This window comes from Crassostrea angulata, chromosome 9 (genome assembly GCF_025612915.1).
Source record: "Crassostrea angulata isolate pt1a10 chromosome 9, ASM2561291v2, whole genome shotgun sequence".
Taxonomy (NCBI): Eukaryota; Metazoa; Mollusca; class Bivalvia; order Ostreida; family Ostreidae; genus Magallana; species Magallana angulata.
In genome coordinates, this window is record NC_069119.1 from 34,057,058 (window position 1) to 34,069,984 (window position 12,927).

The 12,927-nt window shown below is 33.9% G+C and overlaps 1 protein-coding gene across 1 annotated transcript; it reads right to left on the reverse strand.

The window, feature by feature from the left end:
* Positions 1 to 1,824: 1,824 nt before the first annotated feature.
* Positions 1,825 to 3,998, reverse strand: LOC128163937 (uncharacterized). Its single transcript, XM_052827629.1, has one exon. It carries the CDS (start codon positions 3,879 to 3,881, stop codon positions 2,748 to 2,750), a length of 1,134 nt encoding a protein of 377 aa, XP_052683589.1. The 5' UTR covers positions 3,882 to 3,998; the 3' UTR covers positions 1,825 to 2,747.
* Between the last annotated feature and the right edge of the window lie 8,929 nt (positions 3,999 to 12,927).

Consider the following 12,927-nt stretch of genomic DNA (forward strand, 5'->3'; position numbering starts at 1 on the left):
GATATACATATGCCTTACAAACCTTAGTCCCATATACATGCAAACACATTCAAATATTATTCATGCATGGGTAAGGATATACATATGCCCCACCCAAAAAGATGTACAATGTAACCTAATACTTGTAATATATAGTAATCATAGGTAGGAACATACATATGTCCAGCCCTTTCAAAGCTTTGACATGAAAATAACAACTTATATTTCAAATTATTTTAACGCATTATAAGTTATCAAGAAATATACATATGTTCCTGAATAACCGTGTATATCCATAAGTTCACAGTCGGTCTTTGCTCTCTCTATACTAGATTAACTGGTCTAATATAACTTTTGAATGCATCTGATTTCCATCGACCTTACAGTCTGATTTTGCTGTCACTCATGCCAATGTCAGCACAGTGCGACGCCATGCCTATCCGGAAAGAATGGCTAGTAATGCGAGTCATATCCAACTTTGCAAATGATAGACAGTTTTTTAATACCGCCGAAAATTTACCCCTGGAAACTGGAATATTTGGTACATAACAAAAACAAAAAAGTGGCCCATTTTGTACTCCTCTTAACTTGATGTAGTCTTCTAGGCATTGAACTGGACAATACTTTTTGTTACTTGCAGAGTGAATAGTGAGAAAAAATGGTTTGCCAATGTGATGTTTATATGTAACAAATTTGATAATTAAATGATCTTGCTGCCTGGAAATTTGATTAAACTGAATTAAATTTTTGTTAATTACCTTTTGACATGATGTTATTTCCCCAACTCTCAAGAATCCATAAAAGGCCAACAAAAACATTGCTTTAAACAAGGCCTTTTCAAATGCATTGGAAACTGTAACTGGTAAAAAGTCACAAATTTGATGCAAAATATTTTTTGTAATAGGTATTCTAACATCTTGTGAAGGTTTAAGTTTGCGTGTTGATAAGAGCAATTTTTGTATTAAAAAGGACGAGCATGGATCCCCAAAACTGTTGAGCTTATGGATGTAACTAATAGCCGAGAGATATGAAGAAATAATTGTTGCAGCATAGTCCTTTGAAAATAGGTAGGCAACATAATATACCAATATGTGTTGTTTCACTGGAAACTCAATAATTAACTCGTATTTCTCGGCAAAATCTTTAAAAACTGTCCAAGCATGGGAGTACGAAGCTAAAGAAGAATTAGTAAGGCTCGCATCCAATAGTCTTTGTATGTCACCTCTTAATTTGGAAAGGGCGGTAGTGGAGATATGTTGACTGGATTTCTGTCGGCCCAGGGTGCCAGTTGTAAAAACTGATTTACCTTTGAACGAGAAAGACAATCACATAGTAAATTTTCTTTTGAAGTCAAATGCTGAGCTTTAAAATAAATATTAAACTTCAAGCATATCAATACCAGTTTTTGCAAAAGAAACATGATGTGCTTATCTTTTGCTGTTTGTTTATTAATGACATGAACCAGTGCTTGATTGTCTGTGTTAAACAAAATGCACTTATTAGCCATATATTTTGACCAGACATCAACAGCCAAAACTATTGGGTATAATTCTAAAACTGCTATGTTCTGATTTCGCCAACTGTCATTCCATTCTCCTTTGAACCACTGACTACCAAAAACCGCAGCATACCCCACAGCTCCAGATGCATCTGTATATAACCTTAGTTCAGTTGAACTTAACCATATATCTGGTAAAAACATTGAAGAACCATTAAAATTACTCAAGAAATCATACCAGACACTTAAATCCTCCTTAACTTGTTTCCTCATCCTAATTCTATAATACTGCTTTTTTACACCAATGGTCAGATCTATTAGCCTCCTTAAAAAGGCCCTGCCTGGCAACACTACATTATAAGCAAAATTCAATAAACCTATAATTGACTGCAGCTGCTTTAATGTTAATTTAGATTGTTCCATCGCAAACTGGATTTTGTTGACACACTTTACAATTTTTTCCTTTGGTAATCTGCATTCCATTTTTGTTGAATCCAATTCATAACCCAGGTAAGTTATAACTTGGTTAGGACCACATGTTTTTTCAAGTGAAATGGGAACCCCAATATCTGAACACATATTCAAGAAAGATTTCAGCTTGTAGACACATTGAGTTGGCGATATATCCACAATGACAAAGTCATCCAAAACATGTGATATACATGGTATACCAAGTTTATTTTGTGCTATCCATTGTAGGGCTGTGGAGAATCGCTCAAATATTTTACAAGATGAACTTAGACCAAACTGCAAACATGTATCAAAGTAATATTTACTCTTCCACTTGAACCCAAGAAACTGATACTGAGATTGGTGAATATTAATAATTCTAAATGCTGACTTAATGTCAGTTTTACAACAGAAAGCACCTTTTCCACACTTTTTTATGAAATGAATAGCATCTGAAATAGATGAGTATTGAACAAATGACTCATCAGGTGGTATGCCATCATTAATTGATTGATTTTCTGGGTATGACAAATGATGAATCATTCTAAATTCACCTGGCTCTTTCTTTTCAACCAAACCCAGTGGTGAACACTGTAAATTGGAAAATGGTTTATTTTCAAAAGGTCCTTGAACTCTACCAGCCGAAATTTCTTTTTGTATTTTTTGATCAATAATTTCTGGTCTTGTAAGAGCCGAATTTAAATTTTTTGACTCTATTCCAGGACATTCTCCAACAAAGCCTAAATAAAAACCCTTTGAAAAACCCTGAACTAGAAAATTAGTTTCATCTTCATCATACCCTGATAACCAATGAGCAAGTCTATTTACCTTGATTGGTGTTGGGCCCTTGCTTGGATGTACCAAATGATTTTGATTGGTTATATTGTTTCCCTGTATTTGTACTACCTGTTTGGTTTTGATACCTCTGCATGATCCGAAAGGGCTGCTTGGCTTGCTTTGTACATTGAATAAAAGGGTGTGACCCGCCGCAGTTATAACATCTGTGTTGGAAGCGACAAGACAAGCCTGCTGAACAATGCTTACCTGAATGGTACTGGAAACAGACACCTCTTGGCATAGAGCTATATGACATATCTTTCTGACTTTTGTTAGGTTTTGAAGATAGAGCTGTCGTCAGTCTGGCATTAACATATAACTCCATGTGTACATCACCCCATGAAACTTGTCCTTGGGCAACAAGCATCCTAAAATCGGTGTCATAAGCTTTCCAATTGCCCTTGGCATCTGCAATATCTCTGACTGATTCTAAATGTTTAGCTAATTTAGCTTGTTGTTCTGGGTATCTAATACAATAAATTGCAGCAAATCTATTCCATGCTGTAAGCCAGTCATGCATGGATGAGAGAGTTACCTCGCTTTGGGAATCATTCTCTACCTGGTGGATTGTAAGCTTGCCTGGACTGTCACCATCTTCGACCTGAATAGATAACTTACCTTTCTTTTGTTTGTCTTTCGACAAAAGGCTTGCAAATTCTATATACTGGTTTGACCAAATTTTTGATTTAGTTTGATCCGATACCCTTGCATCAATTGGTACTGCTGTACTAACAAAACCTGTCGGACACTTACCAGCGATTTTCTCAGTGTGATCCACAACTACCGCTTCAACTGAGTGTTGAATAGCGTTGTCCAGATATCTAGATTCTCTTACCAACCCGTCATTATCATCGTTGTTAGATGCCCCTAGAGGGTTTATACTAATACTCCCCTGAGAATTTGAAGCACTGTTGCTGTTAATGTTGTTTATCAGCGTTGTCAACTCGTCTCTAATTGTGGCCGTCACCCGCTGGGTCACCTGTGCTGTGATGGTTTCCAGTACATCGGGGGATAAAGCTGGCGACACCACTTCCAAGTTCATTGATGTCCTGCGTTTCTTTTGTTTTGAGACAGTTGATGGTTTTGCGCGAGCTTGGCTTGTTCTTTTTGGTGGCATACTTATTCTTGATGACGATAACTAAAATTACAAATTTCACTGATATTGGTTAGAAAACCATTGTCAACATCCGGTCTGAATAGAATCGGAAAATATATGATAAAACATGAAAATTCCGGAATACTTAATTTTTTTATTTTTTTTTTTAATTATTGTGTAGTTTATTGAATATTAAATGACAAACCTAAGGAAAGCATAAATGAAAAGTAGATTTAAAATTAAAATCCACTAACAACGCATGCATATAAAATTGTGGTAAATACATTGTATTGTAATAAAATAAACCTCTGGGAGTTAATTAAATATGTAAGGAAAACACAAATAAATTTGTGTTAAACACAAGAAAATTGTGTTTATTCCTATGCAATGAGATCCGCCTCAGGGAGGCAAAATTTAAATTTGAAAAATCTCAGGAAAACACAAGTAAATTGTGTTGATTCCAGTGCAATGAGATCCGCCTCAGGGAGGCAAAATTAAATATGAAAAATCTCTGGAAAACACCAATAAATTGTGATGATTCCAGTGCAATGAGATCCGCCTCAGGGAAAGAAATATGAAAAATCTCAGGAAAACACAAGTAAATTGCGTTGATTCCAGTGCAATGAGATCCGCCTCAGGGAGGCTAAAGAAATATGAAAAATCTCGGGAAAACACAATGCAAATTGTGTTGATTCCAGTGCAATGAGATCCGCCTCAGGAAGGCTATACAAATATGAACTATCTCTGGAAAACACCAATAAATTGTGATGATTCCAGTGCAATGAGATCCGCCTCGGAGAGGCAAAAAATACATATGAAAATTATAATGAAAACACTTGTAAATTATGCTTATTCCAGTGCAATGGGATCTGCCTCAGTGAGGCAATAAACATTTGAAATTTTACAGGAAAACACAAGTAAATTATGATGAAACTATGTGATGGATATCAAATACGGAATTACATTCCTTGCTTATTACAAAGAAATAAAACAATACAAAATATGTATGTAGATCTACATATATAACGTTATAGATTTATATATATGATTACTTTGAAATTACAAGAGATAATCGCCCGAAACTCTAACGCATTCTAGACAAAATAAGTCCGCGCAAACTTCTATAGAGATGAACGTTGCCTTGTTTATTGAGGTGGACGCCGTCAAAAAGAAATTTATGGTCACACGCCTTGAACTTAGGCGAAGGGAAGAGGTCATTATGCTCCCAAAATGAAGCGAATTCAAATCTGTGCAGAGAAGATTTGAGAAGGATATTTACTTCATCCACAGTACTGTTGTAATCAAAACATTGCTTAAATCGTGGCAACAATTTACACACATGGATCTGAGCGACTCCAAATCTATAGTGCAGTACCGATACAAGAGATTCAATATTTGCTGCCAGTTCTTCGGAAGACGTCGCACGTCGAACATCATTGCCCCCAACAATTAGAATTATGTTACGAGGTTTTACTTTTTCAATGAAACTCGCATCCTCACGGAGAATGCCCGAAATAGTGCGACCTCCCACTCCTCTATAAAATATCCTATGATTTGCTCTTAGACCAAGATCCTCACAGTACCTAACATGCTCATTACTTACTAGGAATTGTTGAAAGCGGCGTACAATAGAATGACCCAATATAAGTACTTTATTGGGTTCCATCAGTAAAATAAATCAAAAATATAAACCTTACCGCTTTATATATCGCTTTGAAAATTTTCAATGCTTAGCTATCGGCGTCCTGAAAGAAGTGAGAACCCACGCTATTAAAATGACGCTCCCAAGATTTTACCGCGGAATAAATTCATTGGTTACCTCCGACGACGTTGATTCTGTGTCCATATATGAAGATGCTGTATAACTTTGACAATACCGCAGGAAAGATAACTCTCGCGAACTTAACAGAAATCATCAATATGCATAAAATATTTTAAGAAATCTTAAAAATCATTTTTTTCTTTTCTAGTAAAACAAAAAATACGGATTAAAAAAAATCTATGTATTACATTTCAGTTTTCATACTGCGTGCATCTAAAATCTATCTTGAATCAGAGCTGTTTGTGTGTACCATTACGTAAGCTATCCCTCGCCCGCGGCCGAGAAAATCGGTCATCATGGTTGCGGCTTGGTTATGCCCCAGTCACACATTCACGGATTAAATGCCGGATTAGCCACGGAAGCGATCCGGAATCATTCGTGGCGATATGTATTGACCCGTTGCTTTTCCGTCTATTATCGTATCCAAACGTAGCAATACTTGTATAGCTGCGACAATTTTTGAACATGTTCAAAATTCCACTACGGATGAGACCACCGTAGAACTTCCTTAGAAAAAACTTACTAAACCGTTTTAGAACGTAGAAGTCCGTTTTAACTCCGTATAAATCCGTAGTAATTCGTATGTATCAATTTTTATCCATTCCGTAGTGCATCCGTACTAACTCCGTTCATTAGATTTTCCGGTGTCAACCGTGGAAAATATTCCGTAGTAGAACCTAGGAGTTGATCTGTGAATGTGTGACTGGGGCATTAACGGTTATTTGATTTTCCGGTATCAACCGTGGAAAATATTCCGTAGTAGAACCGTGGAGTTGATCCGTGAATGTGTGACTGTAGCATTACCTAGCGGTCAGCAGTTACCTAATACACAAGAGTCGCGACTCTCATATGCAATTTTGTTTAGCCGCAAACACAAGAATTGTTTAAGTTTTGATTACACATAAAAGTTTATTCTTCTTCAATTGGATTGAACAATAGGGTGTCAATTAAGAAATCGTTCAGTAAAATAATAAAATAATGTCGTTCTCAATCTAAAGCAATATCAGACATAGATCAATTGTGGGTTTAAAGTAAAAAAAAAAAACTTCTATTTGATAGATTTTAGTCATTATACTGCAAACATTTCCAATCTTCCTGTGTTCTGAGCTGTGCGTTGTATTTTTTCGTAATCTATCCTTCGCCCACGACCGAGGAGATCAGCCACTGCTGCACTACCTAGCGGTAAGCGGTTATCTAATACACAAACACTTACACCGTATATGAACGTGTTTGAGTTTATATATGATATAAAAGTTTGTCCATCTTGTATGGATTTAATTTAACATTGGAGTGTAAATTAAGAAGTCGTTCTGAAAATTAAAAATAGTGATATTACTTCAAATCGGAAACATCGTCAGACATGAATTAATGGTCGGTTTGTAAGTCTAAAACTTTTTAAAAACTGTACAAATAATGGTTTAAATCAACAACAAAAATGATGATCATCCCGCGCACATGGCCGAGAAGATTTAGTATTGATTAATACGATTGCGTACAATGTAGTTTAAAAATCAAAGCAAATTATAATCAAAGTTCCATCTTTTCGGTAGGTGCTGGCACGATAAAAGAATGTCCCAAATTGATGCATTCGGTGATTATTTTAAAGAATATTCAAATGAGTTTTTAAACAAGTTTTGTTTAGATTCTATCGGTCACATATTAATCACTACTGTAGTGTCTTTAAATGGTCGTTTGTTTTATTGTAAAACTGTAAAAAACGAACTCACTGCTGTGTTGCCCCCTCCCCCCGCTCCGCTGCCAAGTGCTCGTACTGGATTTTTTTTAAATTGGCGAAAAGATATCCAGATCTGTCGAAAATCATTTTTTTGGCGACTTCTTTTAATGTGTTACATTCGGTAAGTTTGTGTTAATTCAATCGCCACGTGCGGCCGAAAATCTTGTGTCGCTTCAGCGCACACAGCTGAGAACATATATATCCCCAGGTTATTTATGGCTGCAGATCATCAATTGTTATGTAATTGTGTAACAATGTATCGAAGGTTATCGAAGGTTAATGGGTATCGAAGGGTGCTTTCACTACAGTGGTCAATTGTAAAACAATAAGGCTATTAAGCCAATCATCTTCACATTAAAGGAGAGAGATCGTTATCTGAGAATGTGGCTAATAAATTAACCTGTTGAACACGCTTAACTTCTATAGTTATGAGCAGAGTAATATATATTATAATTAAAAGTTTTAAGTCAAATGAAATTTGTTTCTGGGATTTAGAAGTTATGAAATACTACTGCATTATGCAATGCAGTCTGTCGCCTAAGAAATCATCAAAGTACTGCAAGTGTCGACAGATTTCTTCCATGATAGTTCACTTGACCTACAGACTATAATATAGCGACAGATCTGCCTCCCAAAAATATATGCGCTTCTCAAAGTTACACTTAAATGAGATAGATATGTGTTCTTTGGGAGTTTTAATTATTTATTGCTAATTATATGAAAATTGATTAAAAAAACCCCTTTTATTGAAGTTGTGTAGTATGAAGTTGTAATGATAGTTCTTAATATACTAACAAGATTAGCTACAGCCAGTGCAATATTTATTTCAGGTCAACAATATATGAATACCCAATCTATTAAAATACAAGATAAATAGTTTCCAGAACTTTAATAATATGCATGTATACATGGAGGTTGCACCCTCCTTTGTATGGCTGTAGGTGAGGAGGTATACGTGTAGCGATGTACAAACAATGTATGTCTGCATATACGGATTCCGAACCGTGGCTACAGACGATACCCATTGACAGTCTTTCAATACATCTATGCGCAGTTGACCTAGAAACTGACCAGTTTCATAACTTCTTCGAATTTCTCTAACACGGACTGTCTAATTCATCCACAGAATTCCAATTTATGAAAGCGCAATTGAAGTTTTATTCAATTTAATAAGTCAGGACACGGACTGACTGAACACTCAGCAGAATATTTTATTTTTTAAATCTGAAATAGTCTAGAACAGAAGCAATAATATCTTTATGGCTTTCCCTACATCTTTCTATTTATTTGTATTTTTAAGCTCAAATTTAGAACTGTAGGAATTCAGTTTCAAAACTTTTCAAAAGCTTTGAAAACCATACCAATTAGAAATCATTTAGATTCAAATTGACACATGTCATTGAGGAGACATCGTCGGAACCCACGGGTCTTTTATCTGTTACATTGCTCTCAATGCAGTGTAATGGATAGAAAACACGTGGGTTCCGACGATGAGAGGAGAGTGCAAATGTGCATACAAAACATCACTACATGCATATTCAAAAAGTACAAAATATTAACTAAACCAAAAATTGCTTTTAACCTGAGGGTGTGTCATGACCTTAACCAAAAATTATTTTGGCAAGATCAAGGTCACTGGCAGGAAAAGTGAAAAAAATCATGTCCGATCCATATCATTTTTTATGAAAAAAACATTGAAAGTTTTTTCTCACACAAAGATTGCTTATGACCTCAGTGTGTGTAATGATTTTGTTCCAAGGTTATTTTGTCAAGTTCATAATTTGTGTCTGCTTTATACTGTTTTTAAGGAGAAACATGGGAAGTTGCGTTTTCATTTAAAGATTGCTGATGACCTGAGGATGTGTAATGAACTTGACCCAGGGTCAGTTGTGCAAGTTCAAGGTCTTTTGAAAAAAAAAAATATATATGCTTCTTTCCTGTCTGTCATATCTTGCATACATGGAAATGATAAGAAGCTAGAATTTGACACAAAGATTGCTTCTGACATGTACTTAATTATGTCCTGACTTGAACTTTTATCATTTGTGCAAGTTCAGTGTCACTATAAGAAAAAAAAAGCATCCATTTATTTTTTTTTAATAGAGAAATACGTTATGATTTATTTTTCTTAGTTGGGAGGGGACGAATTATTTGTGAGGTTGTTCACAGAACCGCCAGTTGGTCTACAGAGAGCACTCTCCCCCTTTCTTTAAAGCCCTGATTGGTCAGAGGTTTAAGTCATGTGAATATGACCCCCTATCAATACCTGTCAGACCCTGTAAGAAATAGAAGGGCGCTTTTAATCAGACTGATTGACAATCCTTTTCCGACAGGAAGCTGCAACGGAAGACATATTCGTTGCTTTGCAACGAGCTCGGCTCTAGTTTTGTTTACTTTTTATGTGTAAATCAGTATGTAACGTTGCTGATATTGTAGATTTTTTTTTATATTTTACGCGAGCACTTATTTTGCATTGTTTTTGTTTTGTGTTCAATTGCAAGATTGTTAAATCATGGAAATAGCGAGCACCAATAACTTTATAAAGTTAACTGACAACAGTTTACTGCATGTCTGAAAAATTAAAGCATAGTGGAATTAAAAAAAGGTGTCCTATTTTAATGGGAGTGATATGGAAATGAAAATGTGCAAAGGTATCAAATCGTGAACCTTGATTAATTTACCCCTTCACTCACGTTTTTTTTTTTACTGAAATCTCAATATAAGCACTATTTAAGCTTAAGACTTTCTCTCGTAGCATTTACTTAATGTTTTTAGTATAGTATAGCTTATTAGCTCAAAACCACATTGTTTATAGGCATTGTATAAATACAATTTATAATGTTTAATAATGTTTTTAAAGCACCCACTATTTTTGTCAAGGGAAAATTGATCATTTAATAGATTATCAAGTTCCTGAAGCAATAAAGTATAATGTGATTTTGTCAAAGAATAAAATCGGGCACAAGTTAGATACTCTTAGGTTTAATGAAAAACTATTATAGTTTGCGTCTAAATTTAATTAGAATGTAATGACTCAAAATGTGTACACGCGTTAATACAATGAGTTAGCTCATTTGTTAACATAAAGTATTTGTCGGCACATGAATAATTTAGCGCTTGTATATATGTAGCTCAAATGTCACGGAGATTTTACATAAGCAGCACACTAATTTTTTTTAATTATAAAAAACTTCTTTCATGTTTTTGAGCGTTTTCTAAAATTACTAGTATCTTATTAGCCGGAATGCATCTACATGTAATATAAAACAAACTGAGCAGGTTATATTCTATTTACATATTATATTAGATGTTGTTCGCACAATTTACATGTATTTACCCTTTGTCAATTAAGACTTTTTTCCAAAGAAGTGGGTCAGTACCCCTCCCCCAAAAATGTATATTTATATAAAAAAAATCAGGCTCCATAAACTTTTGGACAACTAAGTTAAATTGGAAAAAAAAAATTAAAATCTAATCAATTATAAATACTTACTGTTAATTTTTTTGCACGAACTTGTATTCAATGCTAGCTTTAAATAATCTAAATCAGTACATGTACATCGCTAGCCTGTAAGTAATTAAAATATAAGATAATTTATAGGTTTTGTAAACTTAATTTCAGAAGAGAATTTGGCTTTTAAAAATTCTTTTAATATTTCATCATTAATTGTTACAATAAACATGTACCCTGTTTTAAACACATTTTGATAACACAGAGAAAGTATAGCCGATTAAATGTTTATCTGTTCTTTACAATTTTGTAGCACTAAAACTAATGAAGAATTGAAAAAAATATTTTTTTCAATTTCTATTCTGAATGATCGGATCGGCACTTTATAAGCATCTATTTAATAATTTTGCCTTAATATATTACTGACAGACCACAGGAGAAGCAGAGCGGGGGCAAAAATAAGGCGGTGCTTATATTGTATAAATTCGTATATTTGAAACAATTAAATGACAATCGTAAAGTTAACTCGCATTTGCGTTTGCGCTTAAATCTGTATGCACCACATTTTGTAGTTATATGTAAACATTTTCTTTATTTATAATATTCAGTTAAAACAACTTTTAGAGTGTGTATATATTCTTTATGAAATTGATGCAATAAAACTAGACTGAAATAATAGACGGATTAAAAAAAAATAATGACATGCCATGAATATTCTAACTTGAATAACTGTAAGTTACAGTACAAAAAAAATTACGAAGCTAAAATGAAAGGTTATTATTCATACTAAGAATTTAGTTTCATAATGAATTTATCAAATTTCATTTATTATTATCTGTTAAAAAAATAAACAAAATGACATAATCTTACAATTTGGAATAATATCAAGCTACATGAATATCAATTGACAAACGACTGGATCTACATGTAGTATCAACCTATAAATTAAACACATGTTTTTAATAAAAGTTCATTCATTAGTATCTTTAAATTAGATTAAAATAACACTTATAAATATTGAACAGATAAAATAAATTAAACATCTTTTTTTTTATTATCTATTATCCCCGTGAGGAACCTCATGGTATTTTCTACACAAGTGGATTATCTTTCTTGTGTTTCGACGTGATCATATACAAATGCCTTTATAAACATTGATTAAAGTATTTATCGTGCAATAAAAATGCCATGGGTTTCATCCAGATTATTAATCTTGTTTTTAAACCCGAATCGTCAAGATTGAGAGGCTTTAGATGAAAATGATAGACCTACATGAAGTTAAAGTCGGCCGCGCGAGTAAACAGATGCTGACGGGCGGGTCAACAAGTTATAATCGGTAGCGAAAACGCAGTCGCGAATATAATGATTTCTCAATAACCGGCTATTTTAGAATCAATTTATATTCAAAACATTGAATATCAGATTAAGTATCGCAATGTAAATTGTTGCGGAATGTTAATTGTTCAATCGTGTTATTTTTTTCCAATATGCATGACTGTACAATTTTTTTTTCTACCTGGCTATCAGACGAGCTTTTTTTTTCTTTTACGTAACGTCATTTCTTTATGACGTTATTTCTCCGTTTTATACAAAACGTCATAAGGACCCTTTTCTCATGGGCACAATCATAAAATTGTTTAGCATTTCATGCAAAAAGTCAATAATAATCAATATACTTTTAACAACAATAACAATCAATACAAAATGATCAAAGTCAAATATAATTGCAATTAAATGCAATCAGGATTGTCCAATGTCCAAAGTTCCACACACGTTACATATAAAGTCCATTATTAAATGTTAATTCAAGGATAAGCGCCGCTAGAATTGTAACAAAACACACAAGCATATATAAAGGTTACACAGTTCAGCGTACATAAATGTTACACTAAAGTTATCGGTTTCACAAAATTGCATCCATTTCGAATAATGGAACGATAATCAAGAAAACGTTGCGTAATTCAGCTCATCACATTTGATTTCAAATATAATATTTCATAATTATTTCAAAAACATTTTACATTTTTCACAAATTAAAACATATTGAATGCACAATTTT